Source organism: Tenebrio molitor, chromosome 4 (assembly GCF_963966145.1).
Source record: "Tenebrio molitor chromosome 4, icTenMoli1.1, whole genome shotgun sequence".
In the NCBI taxonomy this organism is placed as follows: Eukaryota; Metazoa; Arthropoda; class Insecta; order Coleoptera; family Tenebrionidae; genus Tenebrio; species Tenebrio molitor.
Window position 1 is genome coordinate 4,966,286 of NC_091049.1, and position 20,780 is coordinate 4,987,065.

The 20,780-nt window shown below is 38.3% G+C and overlaps 2 protein-coding genes, 1 long non-coding RNA gene and 1 pseudogene across 5 annotated transcripts; 2 read left to right on the forward strand and 2 right to left on the reverse strand.

Moving 5' to 3' along the window:
* The first annotated feature begins 421 nt into the window (after positions 1–421).
* Positions 422–990, forward strand: LOC138128240 (uncharacterized). Its single transcript, XM_069044429.1, has 2 exons — positions 422–566; positions 647–990. Exons 1-2 carry the CDS (start codon positions 422–424, stop codon positions 988–990), a joined length of 489 nt encoding a protein of 162 aa, XP_068900530.1.
* Positions 991–1,862: 872 nt separating this feature from the next.
* On the reverse strand, positions 1,863–17,074 carry LOC138129670 (uncharacterized). Of its 3 annotated transcripts, XM_069045945.1 has the most exons (3): positions 5,750–5,884; positions 5,458–5,624; positions 1,863–5,393 (listed from the first exon to the last, which is right to left on the reverse strand). In XM_069045945.1, exons 1-3 carry the CDS (start codon positions 5,824–5,826, stop codon positions 4,573–4,575), a joined length of 1,065 nt encoding a protein of 354 aa, XP_068902046.1. In that variant the 5' UTR covers positions 5,827–5,884; the 3' UTR covers positions 1,863–4,572. The 3 variants fall into 3 exon arrangements, 1 of the variants encoding a protein (XP_068902046.1); XR_011159325.1 differs by lacking the exon at positions 5,750–5,884 and adding an exon at positions 16,841–17,074 and having other exon boundaries at positions 1,863–5,624; XR_011159324.1 differs by having other exon boundaries at positions 1,863–5,624; positions 5,697–5,832.
* Positions 7,934–9,097, reverse strand: LOC138129675 (uncharacterized). Its single transcript, XR_011159335.1, has 2 exons — positions 8,959–9,097; positions 7,934–8,863 (listed from the first exon to the last, which is right to left on the reverse strand). It is a non-coding gene; the product is annotated as an uncharacterized lncRNA (long non-coding RNA).
* On the forward strand, positions 9,118–11,357 carry LOC138129666 (uncharacterized; annotated as a pseudogene).
* Positions 17,075–20,780: the final 3,706 nt, after the last annotated feature.

Here is a 20,780-nt window from a genome sequence, read left to right on the forward strand (position 1 = left end):
TTACGAACACAAAAGGTCAAGTTTAGCACTACTCTTAAAGAACTTGGGCTTTTCTTATAAAAAAGATGACAATCGAAGAGCTCTAATGGAAAAGCCACATGTAGTTGCGTTGAGAAAATTTTTTTTATCGAAATTTATGAAAAATGCTGAAAGTTCAGAAAGAAAACCATGTGTCTTTTTAGATGAAACATGGGTGTTTGCAAATGGTACCGTGCGAAGGTCATGGCAAGATGAAGATGTGCGTTCAGTTAAGAAAATTTCAGGAGAAGGAGGTAAATGTCAGTTGTGGTTTTATTTTACTGTAAGTACAATAATTTCAGAGAGATACATTGTCTTACATGCCGGAAATAAAGATGGATTTATTGAGGATGCTTCTTTAATTTTTAAAAGCAAGAAAAATTCGCTTGATTACCACAGCGAGATGAATGCCGAAACGTTTGAACAGTGGCTCCAAGATGTTCTCCTGATAAAACTGCAGCAGCCCTCTGTCATTGTTTTAGATAATGCTAGTTACCACAGTCGTTTGGAAGAAAAGAGACCAACGTCAGCCTGGAGGAAAGCTGTTGGTTGCAAAAAAATAACATTTCATATCCTGACATTGCTAAAAAAGACTATCTTCTCGCATTGTGTAAACAACATTTTAAAGGGCCCGTGTATGCCGTAGATCAAATTATTCATGCAGCAGGACATGATGTTATACGTCTGCCTCCATACTACTGCATCTTTAATCCAATAGAGATGGTATGGAGCCAGGCTAAAAGAAAATATGATGAAGTGGTCCTGCAAAACCACAATCCTTTGGAAGCATGGGCCCTTGCTTTAGCAGCCATAACACCACAACAGTGGACTAATTATGTAGAGCACACGGAACGACTGATTTTTAAATACTGGACTAAAGAAAAATTTGTCACGGTCAACGAAATCATCATCAATTTAAATTTGGATTCCGATGATAGCGATGATGATTTCAGTCATTTTGAAGATGAATAATTAAACTTTTTGACGACCGAACATATTAAATTACAGTGGCCGCTCGATTTTGTGAATGCTCAATTGTATGAACACCTCGATTATATGAACAGCCACATATTTAACATTGTAGGTTCGGTAGAGTGAACAGTTGCACTCTTAATTCAGTGAACATTGATAAATTGCCTAATGTTTACCTTAACATTATGCTTCCACTATACAAAACATCATAAATAAGATATGCTGAGCCGGCCTTATATTAATTGACCCATATTTAGCATTTCTATATCACATTTCATTTGGCACATCAGTTAAAAATGAAAATGTTTAGTTTGAACTGACCCTGGCAAACGTGTGTTTTACATTGACTGTTCAGGCAAAAGCGTCACAATATGAAACCGCAGCGCAAGTTTTAACATTATTTTTGAAAAAATTGAAATAATAAATTTGATAAAATACTTCTTTAGAGTGAACGCAATATTTTTAACGATGATATATTAACTTTACGTAAATAAATATTGAAATATCGCGGTAATGAAAAATTTAGAGGAAAAAAAAATGTGAAACAAAACTAACATCTTACTTTAATGTCTTGTAAAAGTCATATTTTGTTAGAATTATAATTTAAAAACTACCTTTCAATTTTATGAACAATTTCGTTTCTTTGAACAAACGTGGTTTTTTTATTTGTTCACAAAATCGAGGTGCTGTTTACATGTCTCTTGAAGTATTTGAGTAGACATTTTTTTAATTTTATTTTCAGTCTCCTACCGCTACAGGCTCTTCTGAGGTTTATTCAATAAGTAAAGTTAATATTCTAGAATATATATATATTAATATTAATGTTATAATCAACACTCAATTTGTCAGGATTCAAAAAACAAACTCAGACCTCTTAATAATTCACTATATTAAGGACTCTTGCAAATCAGTACAAGTTACCAGATCTTAGGTCAAAACAAGAGTGTCTAAAAACTAACTAAAATCGCATTTATACATCCCCTTTCTTACATCTGGCATCCATCTATCACCTCACTCACCCAACGCCCACACCAAATACACAAACCACATGCACCCGCAAAAGACCACAACGGTCATATCAGTCCCAGCAAATTTACACACTAACCATAAAACATATGTCAACTGTTTCTAACACCCATGGGAAACGCAGAGGGCTGTCTTAGATCTGTCGACAAGTGTGACTAATGGACATTTGCCCTCGTTTCGCATAAGTGAAAACTACCACGGTCTTAACAAAACAAAAAAGGAACTTATGTCTAATTAATCCATTTTTCAACATCTGTAACATTAATAAGTCAAATTGAATTCGGACTGGCGCACGGTAGTCAGTCATTCAGACAAACGTCTTCAGGAAGTCTCAGGATTTAATTTAAATTAACCTTGACGATCTCGTTGCCCATTTTTGTTTTATGTTTACAGTATTATGTATTATGTCTTAAGGGTACTCGAGCAGCATTGTCCACAATTTTGTGTAAGTCAGAAATTTAATTTAAAATTAACCAGTTACTGCAGGTGAAAACAAGAACGTATTTGATTTTATTTATTTGATTAATTAAATACAGGCGTCCTTAAACCCAAGGAATTGTTTTATTTCAACTCCTACCCCCCTGAAAAGTTCCCCATATTTTGCATCACGAACTGATCTTCCGCTACTTTGAACACAACAATTTCGTAGATATTTCACGACCAGCTAAATTAAGTCGTTTGATTCCACATTGATATAGATTATTTCCCTCTCTCGATGTATAATATGTAGTATATATGTATAATTATTCTAATTTACATTTATACGTATAAACGATCTTGTTGGTTGAGGTTTTACTTTTAAATATTCTTGACGCAAGTAGTTATCAAGAGTAGGTACACGTCTTCGTGTAAAATACTTCAACTGTAATATTTTTCATTCATTTTGTCTCTTATTCGTTAAGGTACTTCATTAATTACAGCAAAATTTCAGGGCACAAAGTGTTACTCACAGAACACCTAAGATAAGAACTGATTTAGTGATTTCCCTATGTTAAAGCACAGTATAACCAGTAGCGACACTAAATGACAGGTCCATAAGAAAAGCATTGGGTCGTTATGAACACGACTAAGGCCCGGTTTTTCAGTCGTGGGTTAACCCAAATAAAACTGGTTAACTATTAAATTTCCTGGTTAGGGGTTTTTCACTACTGGGTTGGTATCCTAACCAAATTTTGTCTAACCAAAAAGTTAACCAACATTCGTTGGTGGGTTAACCCAACAATCGTGGTTAAAGCGTGCACGTGGTGAGAGTGGTGTTGACGTAGTGTGTTTGTTTTGTTTTTAGAGTTGAACTTATTTTGTGAATTTTATTGAATTTTATTGTGAATTTTTCGAAAAGAACATGTCGTAAGTACAAAAATTAAATCTTAACGTTGAAAATACTCATGTTATATCATTTTATCCAATTGTGGAATGGAAAATAATAGGGAAAATCGAGGACGCGGCAAAAACTTTACAAATGAAGAAGTTTTGCTTTTGGCCGAGCTGGTCGCAAAAAATCGATCAGTGATCGAAAACAAGCAATCTGGGGCAATAACCCATAAGCAAAAAGAATCTGCTTGGCAGAAATTAACTGACCAATTTAATGCGGTGACAAGTGGTGACCGTCGCACTACAAAAATGCTGATGGAGAAGTGGAGAAACACCAAAAAAAACTCCACCAAAAATTATTCAGCAGCTAAGAAGAGTTTATACAAGACTGGTGGTGGGTCAAAAGAATCCATCATTGGGATGGAAACCCCAGTCGATGCAGTTGTCCATGACATAATAGGGACAAGGATGACTGGTTACGAATCCCTATGCGACAGCGATAATGTAGTGCCAAGTATGTTTGGGATTTAATCATTATTGTTCAAAATGTGAAATTTTAATTATTTACAATTGTAGATCTAGATTTAAACAATTCAAATGTTGAACCAGGGGAAGTAGTGGAAGTTGTCGAAGGGGACGACTTAAATCCACATGATAGTTGTCTGCCTGGTAGTTCAGCAAATCCCCAAATAGCTGTCGATTGGTCCGACTATAGTCCCGCGCTTTTGAAAGCCCCAACATCGGAGTTATTATCATTAACTTCAAGATCGGGTAAGTTATTTGATATATGTATGTATATATAATGACAGACACTAATGTTATAATGATTTTCAGGACCATCAAAAGCAACAACGAGTCGGACCAATCAAAAATGGTGTGATCTTGCCGATAAGAAGAACCAATATTTAGATGTTCTCCAAGAACTTCGTGTACAGGAATTAAAAGAGAACATTAACCTGACCAAATTAAAACAAAAATGTCTATTGGAAGAACATGAATTGACAATGCAACACTTACGGGAAGAACATGCATTAAAATTAAAATTAATGCATGAAAAAAAGTGAAGGAAATATTATAATATTATTTACTTTACTTACAAAATTAGACCCCACGTCAGATATGAAGCCTCGAACTCGAAAACCAAGACTGCGTAAATTATCAATTACCTCAAATAACAAAATTTTGAGTTGCTCTACGTTACATGAAGTATTTAAAAAAACATACGCCAAAGGCTGTTTCCAATTTTCAAATATGCCTCGAGCCATTATTGGCCGGCAAATAGTCTTTAGACGCACCAAGCTGTTGGAAACCTACAATTTCATCTGCTCCAATGTCATAGAATAGATGTCCTTTTATATTCATCTCATCTGCACATAGGACACAATCTTTTCCCTCGTCACCTAGACTCTTGGATTTAATTTTTAATATGTCAAAAACCACTCGACTCAGTCCAGGGTTGATTTGAATTTTCTCAGTCATTCGCTGCAAGGTACGAACCGTTGGCAATAAAAACGTGGTTCTTAAAAAACGATACGCCATCGGTGACAGAAAAAACAAGGTAATTGCGAATTGCTTATACTCCCTGGAATATCTCCGGGACGTGGGGGCGTTCTTATTAATTACTTGCATTTTTACAATTCCCGCTAAGTTTTGTGGTAACAACTTATCACATAATAAGCAAAATTTTGCGACATCACCATCTTCCTCCTCACCTGATGTTTCTCTTTCTCTTCTTAGCTGGCGCCGGAGAGCTTGTTTTCTGGGAGTACTGGATGACAACGTCAACCCTGTCTGTGTGCTGACGCTGGTTCCCATCGGCAAGGAAACTCCACCAACAGTCGCGTAGTAACGTGATGTGGATGGCCGTGGTGTTACTTCGCCTAGAGATGTGGAGGGCTGCGGTGATACTTCGCGTTCAGATGAAGAGGGCTGCGGCGATACTTTGCGTTCAGATGAAGAGGGCTGTGGCGATACTTCGCGTTGAGATGTAGAAGGTTTTGGCGATACTTCGCGTTGAGATGTAAAGCGGTGTGGTGGTGTTGAACTATAAGGACTTCTAATTGTACCTACAAGTTATAAACGTTTATCATTAGGTTGATTAACGCTCTTTTACTTTGGTTCCAAATTTACCTCGTAACCGGTTTGTGGGCAATGCATCAAATACAAGTCTCGATTTTTGCGGATTGGAAAACATTTTGTTTTCAAAATGACATGCACACAGTTGGTAATTTCGATGATAAATGTTAGGTTTATTTATTAAGTCCCTGCGTCCGCAAGACAAAGCCCACAGTTTGAACCTGCAAAATAATTCCGTGTTATGCACGTCTATAATGTTGCATTTATACACTGGTAAAAACAAATTTAAATACCTGTTATTACAGAAGAGTCTCGATTATCCGAGGTAACGTGAGCTGAACCTTACCTCAGATAATGAAAACTCGGATAATCCAGAACTAGGTAACTTTTTGTAGGATGTAAATATGCTAGAGATATTTTCATATTTGGTGGCGGAAACAAAAGACTGAGAAATGTCACAAAAATGCATTGTCAGTGTCAAATTTCTCATAAACGCCGTAAAAAGGAATGTCTAGGTAAATTTAAATTTTCGCTAAATAGATTGAAAAAACAAATTTTAAGGAAACCAATTTTTGTCAGTGCTTCAAAAGGAAAAGTTATTCTCATATAATCAAACGTATTACAAATTATTTCTCTAGTTCGACGATGAATGACTTTCTTATTTCCAATTTGCTGCATTTCTGTCGAAATCACGAACGTCTTTGAGAAATTTGACACTGACAATACAAATTTGTGACATTTCTCAGTCTTTTGTTTCCGCCACCAAATATGAAAATATCTCTATGTGATAATAGAAATGCATAGCATGCTTTTATAAACAATTATTATTAAAGTAAACATAATTATACTGACATATTTTGTGAAATAATTGTCAATTCCCGGATTTCAACCTTGGATAATGCGGTTAATTTTTAAGCAATCTCGCATAATACGAAAAATTGAAAAGATTATGGATTCTACTGTGTTAGAACATATTTTTTTCACGCAGCCGCCGCTTCACTGCCGTCAGATATTTGACAGACCTCAAATCTGACGTATGGGTAATTTCTCCCGCACCGCTAGACATCGGTAACATGGGCACACTCCTTGTGTCACTCTAAACATTTGTGAACGATCTGGGGTAGCGTGATTATTCCCCCAATTTTAATTTGTGAACGGCGTTTGGGTGACCCACGGGTAACCTTTATACCAACCCAGAGTATTTATGAACGCGCTCCTACGGTGCTGCCACCTACGCGTGGACTGCAACTGTGGGAGGGAGATCGAAATAGGTAAATTCCATGCTAGTGACAGAGAGAGCAAGCATACAATATTTTGTTGACTTGCGGACAAAATCCTCTATCCACTTGCCGATCTCTACGTTATCTCTGTTAGTGTCTTTCTTTGCGTTTTATGATTTTTCCCTTTTCCGTCACAATTAAAAAAAATCAGTATTTTTCAAGACTAAACTGTGGTCTTTTGTCTGTTAAGGTAAGGCTAAAAAAACATTATACACCATATTAGTCGTGACGTCATATTGAGTAAGGTCAGTTTTGTTTGCATCCATGTGCTACTGTTGTTCCATTAGATTCGCGAGTGTTTTGTAATTCTACGGTTTTATACAGGGTTATTATAAATGTTTGTAGTCAACGAGCCCATGAAAACAAATGAAATTTTTTCTTTTGCCGTTCAATAGTTCCGTCGTCCGCGCCGATAATAACAAATCGTGCCATTCGATGTGAAATGGCCACCAGAGGCACTTGGATCAGTTGGATCGCGAATGAATGGAAACTGTAATAACTACGGAAGGTTTACAACTAGAATAAATGTCAACCATTAATTCGTCATTGATTATCAAAATAGCAATAAATACAATAAGAACTTCAATCATAATCGGTGCAAATCATTTTGTAATATTAATTTGTGTTCGCGAGAAACAGCTAGACATAAAAAGGGTTTGAAACTCGAATAAGTATCAATTGTCATTGATTGTCAAAATAACAAATACAATAAGAACTTCAATGACAATAATGCAAATCATTTTGTGATATCAATTTGTATTCGCTAGAAACAGCTAGACATTTAAATTTTGACAATTTGAATAAATTTTTCCTTCTGTAATTTCTGTAATACTATTACAGTTTCCCATAACGCGCGAGGTGGTGACATCTACCGATATTTTGACTTTTTTCCGGACGCAGAGTTTTGAGCGATTGGCACGACTTGTTATTACGATCAGCGCAGACGACGACCGTGAGTAACAGTTCTGTGAGTAACAGTGACTAAAATCCATCAAGACGGGATTTGTTATCAAAGTGAACTTTAAAGTTCATATGGTTCAATCCATCTCATACGGACAATAAAATTTAATTTTCTCTATTTCAGTTTTGTAAACTTATCCACTGGTGTTTAACCACAGGTGTGTAGAACTGAATTGTTGCTGTTAAATTATTCAATGGGTACTGAATAATTTTTGTTTTAGAAGTTTCGAGGAAACAATGTTAAGTACCACAAGATTCCAAAACTGTTGATGGAAAATGAGACAATTAAATCATTGTAAATAGACATTTTATTTATGTGTTATATGGCAACAAATTAAAGCTATTTAACTGTCCAGCAAGGTTTTATTGTTGTTAATGTGCATTAAATTATTTCCAATGTTATAATGTGAAGGAGCAGGATACACAAGATGGGCGACGTCAGACAGGTGCATGTGTTGATCCAATCTGGAATAGTTGTTAATGAACTCAGCAACAAATATGGAAGAGGAGGTATACTTATTAGTTCTAACGTCTCCCTGAGTACAATCAGGTTATGAACTTACAGCAGGACCACAAGGGCATAGTAAAGGGGGAGGCCAGGTGGGCCCGGCCCACCCCAGAATCCTTCTGGCCCACTCCAGAATAAAAGTAAAACACATTAAAAACAAGATACATCTGCAATATCTATCTATCATCTGTCTGGTTTAAAGTCTGGCCCACCCCAGCAAAAAATCATTGCTACGTCCTTGCAGGACCATGCCTTGTTGGAAAAGAATGACAAATCCAAAGTTCTGTTATCATTTAGGTTGTTTAAAAACCAGCTGCAATATGCAACACGACGTGGATAATCTGCTGGTTTCAGTTCTTGAAACAATGACATTTTATAAGGGTGCAAATTTAGTCTTTTCTTCACAATTTTCTGACATGTGCTCAGTGCTACACCTGACTGTATTGACAGCAATGATGTTCTGGGATTTTGTTCCATTCTCTCTCTCAAAACTTCACCAACTTGAAGCCTTCTCGATGACTTTTCCTTTGAAGCATCTCTAGTTTTGTCTATTCACAATCCATCGAATGTGGGTCATTAAAGATTGTTCCTCTATCTCTAAATTAGGAAACTTTGAGAGATATTGATCCTTACATGATTTCATTCTGTTTCATGATTTCATTCTGAAATAATAATGAAAGTAGTCTGTTCCACGGTGTACCCCATTGCAATCCTAAAAATCAAAATGTGTTTAGGAGAAACTGATAATTAGAAGAGAGAATTTGGAAGAGAACAGTTAACCTGAAAATAAATTTACTTGAAACTTACAGAATTTCACTAACCTAACCTTGATCACTGTTGTATACTCATCGTCGTCGTCTGTGGTCTTAACACTCTTACTCTTAACTTTTACTAAAGACTTATTTTAATTCGAAGGAAAAAAATGCGGTAATCAAGTGATTTGACGTTAACAGCGACTTTTACCGTTTCAGTTGGTCAGGAGCTCACTCATACCAATATTCCACTAGATACAGTGCACAATCGAAACAAGGCGGCACAAATTCATGGCCTACTTGGACTACAAACATTTATAATAACCCTGTATTATAAGCGTGTGATTCAATAAGAAGTAAGTAAAGACAAAAATCTCATTTATCCAACATTCAATAGTAATATCGTGTTTTACTAGTTAGTTTTAATTGAGTAAACTGGGCTATAACTAGTCTGTTGTTATAACCCACGTTGCCATTTGCACCGTGGGTTATAACATACGTAACCCACGTTGCCATTAGCACCGTGGGTTATTAACGTCCATAACCCATCGGGAGCAGAATTTCATCAATAATGTCATTATCTAAAAATTTTGGAATATTGGATAAAACGTTGTATGGCATACGTGGGTTATTAAGTACTACCCACTCGAGGTAATAACCTACTCGGGCAAGCCCTCGTAGGTTACAAATACCTCTCGTGGGTAATATCTTAAATAACCCACTTATACCATAAATAACTATTATTTCTTGAAACATAACCTCAATAATACTTATTAAAAAGGGTAAACTTGTAGATTCTTCCCATAATGGTGATGTGTTGGGATTATGGTTGTAACCACTACAGTGACCGGGGGGCCGTGTGTAAATTTTTTAGATTTCCGCTCAATGAAAAGGAAAGAAATCGATGGAAACGGCTCTTGCGGTAAGTAAGATTCATTATTACATATCTTTATTAAGTACAACTTTATTTATAGTCGCGACACGGAACCAGGACCAGGTGCTCACGTATGTAGTTGTCACTTTCGCGATGGCCAAAGAAAAAATGGTCCAGAGCTGTTTGAGTTTAAGGTCGAGAAAAGGTCACGTTTTGCTTTCCCGGAAACAGAAATGAAGAAAAAAAAAAACAGTAATGTATGTAGAGAGCACATGTGTGTGTTGTTTTTAAATTATCCTATATCTATACTTTATTTTAAATCCTCCACATTAAGGGCACCGGTGCCTTCCACATCAGGGGAACCAATGCCTTCCACATCAAGAGAACCAATGCCTTCCACTTCTGCAGCAATTACTGAACTGGGAGTCCCTTTACCATCCAGCAGCAAAGACGACGTTTTCCCATCCACCGAATCTGGTGGTAGCGCCGTGGCAGAAGCGGAAAATTATTTCTTAAGACAACAAATTGAAGAACTAAACAAAAAAATGTCATATATGTCTCTTCGGTTTTGTTACCAAAATGTACAAGGCAGTGATAAATAAATTCTGCTATATAGTGGTTTACCAAACCATTCTACATTTGAGGCTCTGTACGATCTGATCAAAGATGTGGAACTAAATTATTACTTAGGCTGGGCAGTGCAGAAAATAGAAAACATTGACCAGCTACTGTTAACCTTAATGAAGCTGAGGTTGAATGCACCCCATTTGGATCCAGCTGAAGGGTTTTCCGTGTCGCAAGCTACAGTTTCAAACATATTTTTAACGTACATTCATGCTATTCATGAAATTTTGTTTGAACAGTTAATGTCCGACATTCCATCACGAAGCAAAAACAAAATGTGTTTGCCTAACTGTTTCAGCTCATTCACAGAGTGTAGACTGGTGTTGGATTGTACAGAAATTTTTACTGTAGTATCGAGAAAATCTATGGCTGTACAGAAACAAACATACAGTGCATATAAACATCACCATACCTTCAAAGGTTTAGTAGGGGTTGCACCCAATGGAGTGGTCACATATGTCAGCGATTTATATGCAGGAGCAACGTCAGACAAAAAAATTGTTCAGGATTGTGGAGTACTGGACATTGCAAACAGGAGACCTAATTTTAGCCGATAAGGGTTTCCTAATACAGGACATCTTACCGCCCGGGGTTAATCTTAATATTCCACCCTTCCTAAGAACTCCACAATTCACGCCAGCACAAGTGAGGCAAACACAATCTATAGCACGTGCAAGAATTCACGTGGAACGAGCGAGTTGCAGAATAAAATCGTTTCGCATATTGAGCAATCTGCCAGAAACGCTGTGTCCATTTGGTGACATAATATTCAAAGGTGTTGCAGCTTTGACAAATCTGCAATATCCGTTGATAAAGGAAGTGGAGCATCTATTCCTAGATGACGCAGAGTAATGATTTCACTTAATTTATTTTCAAACAAAATGTAATGTAATTTTTTGATCATGGATCTGAGGTATTAAAATAGGTATGATGTATAATAAATTGGATTTATTTCATTGTGTGTTACATATTTTTTTATATAAAATTCTATTAATGTATTTAAATTTTCTGCCCAATCTTCATCTTTATTTTTTGGTGAAAATCTGCGTATATTGTGGGGTCCATATCACCATGTAACACACTGCTTTATCTAATGGTAGTACTGGTGATTTGTGTTTACTACTGTCACATCGCCTTCATACCAAAAGCAGTAATTCTTGTCCACCACATCTTTCAAGCTTGCTGCATTTCTGAATTTGTATGGACATTTGACCTCAATCACAAAATCCTCGCCGACCTCATCTGGGCTGGCCCCTAATAAGCCACATGGATGCAACCATAAGCCGGATGGCTCAAAAGAAAGTCCTGTCGCTGCCTTAAATTCCCCCAATGCTGTTTCTTCGTGCTGTTTACCCCACTGTACTGCTGCTACACGATCCAAACTGTAACCGTCCATGAGGTTTTTTAGCAAGGAAGGAGGATATCTATTCCGCCGACAGGCACTTAAAGCTAGTCCAAATTTGCTAGCTGTCAACCTATGCTTTCTTGCTAGATGCCAATTGGAATTTAAATGTTGCCCCCTTGTCAGCTTCTCAATTTCCAAAATCGTCTCTTTTGATACCTGGCTCCGTTCTAAGATAAATATTTGTTTATCCATTGCAGCCAGATATTCCTCGCTGAAAATTATATCTTCGATGTTTGGTATTCGTGTAGCAGCGTCTACAGTGGGTTCAGCCCGTAACAACCAAGAAAAACCTACAACATTGCTGGGACCCAAAGCTTGTGCAAAAGTTGTAATTTCTGAAGCACTCAGATCCCGTTTAGTGGCCCGATAATTTTGATTTTTTCTTGTGAAAAGGTCACTGAGTTTCACAGGTTGTGCTGTTTCAGGTGGAGTCTGTACAATTTTCCACTGACATGCAGTATCCGTAGCACTTATGTTGTAATGTCCATGATACAGCAGTGCAGCCATATGATGGCAGGTTACTTTACCTCGTGGACAGGTGCAATAGGCCTTTTTAACACCTTCTCTGGGGTTGTAAGCCACCTATTGTTGAGCACAGAAAAATTGTAACTGACGAAAAACTAACTTAATAAAATATCTTACCTCAACATTATATTATTATTATTATTATTATTATGATCAGCGATCGGGCAGAGGCAGAAGCCTGTTATGCCCGCGCTATTGGTATAGGTAGCGCTTAGCGTTATGGTCCATCTGGTGGTCTAGACTTTAAGAGACTGTCATATTTTGCTTTAAAGGAATCAGCGGTTTTACAGTTGACAATCTCTGGTGGAAGAGAATTCCATTGGTCAAAAATTCTATTTGTAATAAAGTACTGTCTTGCAGTTGTCACGAACCTGTCCTTTAATAGTTTCAAAGAGTGTCCACGTGTGCGACCCCCCTCGTGCAGAGTAAACAAATGCCTAATAGGGGATTGTTCAGAGGACAAGGCGCGAAAAACTACCAGGAGGTCACCTCTCACACGCCTAGCTGACAGACTCGGAATGCCCATCAAAGAAAGCCTGGCTGTATACTGGGGTCTGCTTCTGCCAAACGGCACTCTAGTTGCTCTCCGTTGAACCGACTCAAGCAATTGAATATCCCGCTGTAAAACAGGAGTCCAAACACAGTTCGCAAATTCCAAGACAGGCCTGACATATGTCTTGTACAGTTTCGCAAATATTGCTGGACTACTTTTGCGGAAGACTTTGTTTAGAAGGAACAGCATGGAGTTGGCCTTCTTAGTTATTTTTAGAATATGATTGGACCAAGACAGATCAAAGGAGACTGTAACACCCAGATCACGATAGTTGTCAAAACTGTCCAGTTCCTTGCCGTTGATGCGATATATATGTTTGGGGTTAGTGTTACCTATGTGCAGTACGCCACATTTATCCGAGTTCAAGGGGAGTAACCAGTCACAGGACCAGTCATGAATGGCCAAGAGATCCTGCTCCAATGCCATACTTTGGTTGCTTATGTTGTATACTTTGATGTCATCAGCATACATTGCAAAAGGCGATCTCAATATGCATCCAAGGTCAGCAGTATAGGCTATAAAAAGCAGGGGTCCCAGCACTGAACCCTGCGGCACCCCACTGTGTACCCTGACAGGGCGACTATATGACTCGCCCACCCTTACACAAAAAATACGTTCGCTTAAAAAAGCGTTGATCCACGCCAAGAGATTTCCTGATATTCCCAGATGCTGTAGTTTGGAGATTAGCCGTCGCTTAGGAACCCGATCAAAAGCCTTGGAGAAATCCAAATACAGTACGTCCACCGAGTTGCCATTATCAACCTCCCTAGTCCAATCTGCCAGACAGGCGAGAAGGTTAGACTGGATAGATTTACCTGGTAGAAAGCCATGTTGCTGCAATGGAATTAAATCACAGTCAAGAAGAAATCTAACCACCCGGTCGTAGATTATCGACTCCATCGCCTTGACCACTAGGGAAGTTAGACTAACAGGTCTATAATTTGCAGCGTCGAATTTGTCACCTTTTTTAAATATGGGACGCACTATTGCCGATCTCCAGTCCGGAGGTAGAACCCCCGACCTAAACGACTGCTTCATCAAAACAGACAAGGGGACACTGAGTTCGGCGGCACATTTTGAGAGAACCTTGGCTGTGATAAGGTCCGGCCCTGGAGACTTAGACACCTTCAATTTCCTGATTTTCTCGCACACTACTGTTTCAAGAAAATCGATATCCGAGAGAAAAGTGGAATTGGGCGGGCCAGGGACAGCAGGGATCCGGTCCCGTGATTCTTTCGTAAAAACTTTAGAAAAAACATCGGCAAAAATGTCGGCGACAACATCGCTGTTGTCTGTCACGGAGCCAGTAATATCTCTGACCTGTGGAGTTCCCACTGGACCCGACAGTTGAGTGCGAATGTGCTTGTGAAAGTGTTTGGTATCTTTGGAATTAGCAATACTCGCCTCATATCTAGTTCTAGCCTCCTTAATAGTGGTGGAAAGTTTATTAGAGAAAGCTCTATGGGTCTTATAATCAGCTTCAGCCCCAGTCCGCCTGAAGGTACGCCACAACGATCGTTTTTTCCTAATCAACTTTAGAATCTTGGAGTCGATCCAAGGCTTCTTTGATGATCTTTTAAAAGTTACTCTAGTAGTATGCTGCGCAATCGTGTCTTGCAAAGTGGTTTTGAAAACTTTCCAGTTATGGGTCATAGAAGTATTAGAAAGTAATAAATTCCAGTCAACAACTGATAGATGCTGATTTACCGCAGCCCATTCTACCACTGTTCTCTCAAATGATACAGTCTTCAATCTGGGACAAGAATAGATCTGAAGCTCGATTCCCAGGGTCACGTGATCTGAGATCCCAATTGGACTCAGGTATTTTAAATTTGTGAGCGAATTATCATCTGAGGAAATGATTAAATCCAGAGTGGATGGTGTCTGATTGAGTCTGAACCTTGTGGGCTCCGATACAAGTTGACATAGGTGGCTGTTAATAATTAGATCAGCCATTAGTTGAGATGAGTTGCTGAATGGCCCGCTGGAGTCCAAAGGCCACAGCAAGTCCGGCATATTAAAATCACCGAAAATGAAAATCTTTTGTGATGTGTCCGCCAGACCTTTGATGAAATCCATCAAGATTTTGTCGTCACTGATAGACGACGAAGGTGGCCTGTATACGCAACCCAAAACAAATGATACAGTTTTGCTGTGCATCCCAAGAAACAGTGCTTCAATACCGCGGAAGTCCCCGGATATTGGTTGTATCTTAAAGTTGGTCAGAACTCTGTTCGCAAAGTACATACAAACACCACCACCCCTCCTGCCGAACCGATCCCTCCGGAATAGTGTGTAACCTCTTATGGAGACCAAACTGTCGGGGATAGAAGAAGAGAGCCACGTTTCGGTCAACAGAATGATGGACGGCTCGTCCCGACCCACAAAAGCACAAAAATCATCGTATTTTGCTAAAAGTGATGCGATGTTGGTGTAAGCTATACTACAGGATAAATAATTTGCGTCTGACGTGAATGTTGTTATGTTAAAATAATTGTCCTTACTAGAATTTACGGCTCGCCAACTATGGTACTCAAGTTCAGGTCATCGGCGCTCACCGAATCCTTAGACAATAAGGCTTTCCGGATTCGCCTCTGTATTTTTCGACACCTGTTTTTGATGCTCTTGTGGGGGACCACGTTGTAAACATCATGCAAGAGGTTAATTACGCCTTGAGTATCATTTGTGAAAGATCCTACCAGAGCAAGTATATCCGTTTCACCGCTGACTTTCTCCATGAACTCGACCATTTGGTCGAAGTCCATTGGATACTGCTCAGAGTTATTAACAGCATCTTTTGCAAGCATTAACAGTTCAGAAGTAGAGGTCAGGCTTTCCACTGAGTCACTGGATCTTATCTTTTTGGATTTACCGGTGCTATCGGAATTCGCGTTCGTAGGGTTTGAAGGGCTTAACTCTGTCTCGTCGTCATCCGTCATTTGCCGCTTTCCTGCCAGAGTGTCAGTCGTAGCATGCGTTGTAGGGTTCTTATTAGGGGTAGATGTTTCAAGGTCAGCATCTCTGTCTTGTGGACAGTCGCTCGCATAATGGCCAATCCTTTTGCACTTAAAACATATATCGTCGAAGGTCATAAATATACGGTAATTTGTATTATCGAACTTTAACACGACCGAATCTGGCAGCCCGATAGCGTCATCCGGCTGTACATATATTTGTCTGCGAAAACTAAGGACATGTGAATATTCATCATCTAGTATTCTTGCCCTGACAAACGACATTTGCGAAAGTACAGTAAATCCAAGAGCTCTAATTTGATTCTCGAAAACATGATGGGGAATTGATGGACAAACATTTGACAAAATAATACGACGCGCAGGGTTTATTAACCGACGTACCCCAACGACCTTGTCATTGATGGCGATGGATGAGTGGTTTAAGACCACGTCATCAACCAAAGACTTACTACTTAAATAGATGCAAATTCGTTCGTTAGAGATTCTCGATGCAAATAAAACGTTCTTGGGAGATACTATACTACCTACAGCTCTCACATAGTCCTGTAACATTAGTCCGTCGGTAGCATTACAAACTACCGCCTGCTCTTTACCAGGGAAAATTGTTGGCGAGTCGCTCGCCATCTTGCAATATGATTTGTATTAGCGCTCTAACCCGGGGGCGAAACCCGGAGCACAAAAATTAAATTTGAGGCGAATACTGCGAAAGGACGCAGTCATTCGCCTCCCGGCCTGCCGTTAAAAGAAACTTATCTCCGGTGAACAAAAACTCGGGCGATAATACCAGCAAGTAAACGCCACCAATGTCATAAATCAATCAACTGCTGCAAATCACAATTGCACCAATTTGGGTGTTTCTTATGAGACTTACGAGGAATCGACGATATACGAAATTAGGTGTAAATATACTTGCGTAAATCACAGTATGAGCGCTAAAAACGGAGAGCACGAAGAACACGTCTGTGCACCACACTCACTCACTCGTATGTCCTCCTATGCCCTCTTCTTCATGCTGGCGTGCACAACTCCTTTCAGTAGTACAGGCTCCACATTGCCATCAAATGTAACGCTCTGCACGTGCCCACTTGTGTAGGCATTTTCCCCTCGAGACAGGTAATTCATATCTTGCCCAAAAAATTGAGCAATGTGGTAAAACTTGATAACATGCTTTTCTGACACTGTTGCAGTTTAAGGTCCTACTAGTACGCACCGCTAGACCGCTACACCGCTACTGCGCACGGGGAATACGTGCACGATTTCTTCTCCCACTTTCCTCTGTATTTGCAGTGAAATGAACTTACACCGTTGTCAGATTTATTAAAGAATTAACACGCTTTGTCCGCGCACGCTTTTCCCACGCTTTTCCCGTGCGCTTTTCTCGATTACGTGCGGAATCAGGATTGTTCAGATTGTTCTGCTTTTGTTACCATAGGGAAACAATTTTTTGTTTATGAAAAATTGTGAAGGTGTTTAAGTTATATAAATTCGACTAGTAGGTAACCGTTTGCACCGTCGTAGCTTAAAAATAAGAAAAACATAAAACCTTGGTTACAATTATTAAAATCGTAGCAACAATTGTTTTCAAGGTTGCTTTAAAAATAAGGAACGTCGATGCAAATGGCCTTAATAGTATATTATACAGGGTGTTTGAAAATTGCTAGTACAAAAAAAAAACTGTGGCATCTAGAAGCCCTAAGAAATCCAAAAAAACAATTTTTAATTTTTTTAAACAAAAGGGATAAAGTAACCCTATCCCAGCATATTTTACGCCTCAGGCGGGGCAGTATTTTTTAAACCTTGGTAACCAAGCGTGATAATGAAGGACTATACAACAATATGAAAAATAAATATTTTTTTGCAAGATTTTGGCAACTAACAATGGTACTAACAATTTTCACCCAATTTTTAGTAATTTTTATCTCGAAAACTAGAGGACTTTTATTAAATTTTTTTTTTGCCGATGACTAACTCACCATCACCAATTACCAGTATTTTTTTGTACTAGCAATTTTCAAACACCCTGTATATTGAGGGAGAGAAATGCATGATTTTTCCTAAGGTGCAGTTTGTACAAAGCACCGAGGGAAAAATGAGCATTCTCTCCAGAAGTATATATACTATTTTTTTCACGGTAGGGAGTAGAAACAGCACAAAAATCTCAAATTTTAAGAATAAAAAAATGATGACAAATGAGTTGTCATCTTTCGATGAATTTAATGGAATTAGTAGTTGCCTTGACAACACAATTAGATTTTTGTCACAACAGTCAAAAAAAATGAAAACTCCCATTAGATTTTTGTCACAACTGTCAAAAAAATGAAAACTTCCTAGGGAGCAAATATTTGCTCCCTAGGGAGAAAATGCTCTACTTCTGTCACGATGTTGACATCCGAAAAGTTGATTTCTACTCCCGATCGTGAAAAAATAATATTATACCCCTTTTTTCGTAACGTATGCTGCTTTTTTTGTTCAAATTTCTGACATGACCAACTTCATTAAACTATGTTATGGCCATCACAGATGGCCATTCCAATTCCATTAAAATGGGCTTCGTATGAAGTATGTCATGGATAGTGATGAAGTGGTGCCATCTGTTTGCTAGACATCAAGGTAGAATTGCCGTCAAATTTGAATTTTTGTCAATCAAAAAACTCTGAAAATGCTCATTAAATGCGTTATTTGTAGCAATTCTGAAAAACCTTTATTTCAATTTCCCAGCGACAGTGGAGTTAGAGCTGAATGGTTTGAGGTTCTTCGGGAAATTTGTGGTACTATCGCGGCCAAAATACTTTGGTCGTCAAAGTGACATAAATGACATTGAATTGTAAAGCAAGCTTTAGGATGTTTAACCTTATTTTTTACTGTTGTCAAAATTATTTTAATCCATCAGTGTCATACGGGTGGGGTAAATCCCAGCCGCGGAGGCATGGTTCAAAAGCAAAAGATCAACATGGTCGCCGTTTAGACAACCCTCAGAAGCAAGTAAGACGATTCTATATTTTTCAAAAACTGAATATGCCATATTTTTGACAAGAATAATTTGAAATTTTCATGTATATTGACATTAATACTTTATTTACATTTGAAGTGTCAAAAAGTGACGACCAAAATATTTTGGCCGCGATAGTACTAGCGTTGTCTGCGCTGATTTTCTCTACTTCTAGTCTGTGCAATAGAGCAAGGTCGTACGCCGGCCAAACTAAAAACGCTATGAGATGGCGCTATAAACTGAGGAATTGTAGGTCTCTGCAAAATTTCGACCCATCGCTTGTAGATAGATATTATTTTTTTCGGTCAAAATTATTCATGAAAACTGTTTTTACTGAGATGTTCTGCCATGAACTTTGATTTCTGACATTTTTGACGCGTTTATTTGACGTTTAATGTTAACAGCGAATTTGACACCTGTGGTGAAAACGACAAACCTCAATTTACAGTTTTCTGTAAGTCCCAGACCCACAGCGCCTCTAGTCTCACTAAAAACGTATTGCACAGACTATAATGAGATCAGCGCAGACAACGGTACTAGAAAAGAAATTCGTTAACATAGTTTAATGAAGTTGGTCATGTGATGGAGATGAAGTGGCGATATCTAGTGAAATTTAGAATAACCACACATTTAAAAAGTTAAATATCAGGTTATGTTATATGCCATTTCATTGTCAAAAACTGTCAGTTTATACTTTTATGACGACGAAAACGTATAAACTGACAGTTTTTGACAATGAAATGGCATATAACATAACCTGGTATTTAACTTTTTAAATGTGTGGTTATTCTAAATTTCACTAGATATCGCCACTTCATCTCCATCATCGACTTGTCATTTGGTTTACTTTTTTTCGACATTTGGGATGGCCATAACATAGTTTAATGAAGTTGGTCATGTTTCTGCATGGCCTACTAAATCTGAACTGCGCTGCGCTTATTACGGCCGTAACAAAGCTCGGATTTTCAATGGAGCAATTGATTCCGCTAACCTCAAAAAATTCACCCTTAACCAACTCCATCTGTTAGCGAAATAGAAAAGAAAAATGTAATTTGAATTGAAATTATCCAATTCACGACCTGCTAGATAGTCAGAGTGTCTATAGCGGCCTGGGCGTAGACCGAAAAATCCTATGTTCTCATGATTCTGACGTTTAGGGTTGATTTCGGGGGTTGCTGTTAGCAACTAACTGTCATGCTATCACATCGTCATGTGCATCGTGACAATTTTGACATGCAGTCCAAGATGCAGTCCACACACATGTATCTGCATGATGCATGCAGTCATGCGTAGATGTGCAGTGATAAATGATACATTACTTTAATTGTAATTACAGTTTGGATATTCTAAATGGCAAAAGCAAAATGTTGCGCACTGGTTCGGTTGTGCGGGAGGGACAAAGTTTCGGCGCCGCGTTTTTTGAAAATATCTCGGTCAGTGGCGAATGCAAATTCATAGAATAATAATTTGCCCAAAATGATATTATATTCAAAACTGTACAAAACGTAAAATATCCTTTCCACTCATTTCCACCAAGAATGGCACGGATTAATTAAGCAAATATAGGTAATTGTTTTGTTGTGGGCCCATCTTTATCTGAAATGACCCGCTTAGGAAATAATGTAGGTACTGCAAATCCAAGAATGAGATTATAATTTTAATATTAATCTAGAAATAGGAATTTGTTGTTGCTGCATTTACCGCAATATCGGTTCTAATATGATAAAAAAGCCAGTTCATAAACACTAACAGCAAAATGCTAAAAACCAGAAACACCACACAGAACTAGCATCAACAAAATTAATAAAATTGTTGTTATTAAAGCTACTTTTAAACTGCGACACTCTTTGAGTCTTTGACACTGCATTTTGACAACTTCACTGAATTCATAACATTTGTTTATGAGGTTATGATTTTTTAGTGACATTCCCC

Excerpts from the sequence above, each read along its gene's own strand:
- LOC138128240 (XM_069044429.1), top strand. The coding sequence starts at position 422 with ATGAATGCCGAAACGTTTGAACAGTGGCTCCAAGATGTTCTCCTGATA. Across the intron at positions 567-646 it reads AGCCTGGAGGAAAGCTGTTG|GGCCCGTGTATGCCGTAGAT; the intron begins GTTGCAAAAAAA and ends AACATTTTAAAG.
- LOC138129670 (XM_069045945.1), bottom strand. The coding sequence starts at position 5,826 with ATGAAAATATCTCTAGCATATTTACATCCTACAAAAAGTTACCTAGTT. Across the intron at positions 5,625-5,749 it reads CCGAGTTTTCATTATCTGAG|GTTCAAACTGTGGGCTTTGT; the intron begins GTAAGGTTCAGC and ends ATTATTTTGCAG. Across the intron at positions 5,394-5,457 it reads GCCCACAAACCGGTTACGAG|GTACAATTAGAAGTCCTTAT; the intron begins GTAAATTTGGAA and ends TATAACTTGTAG.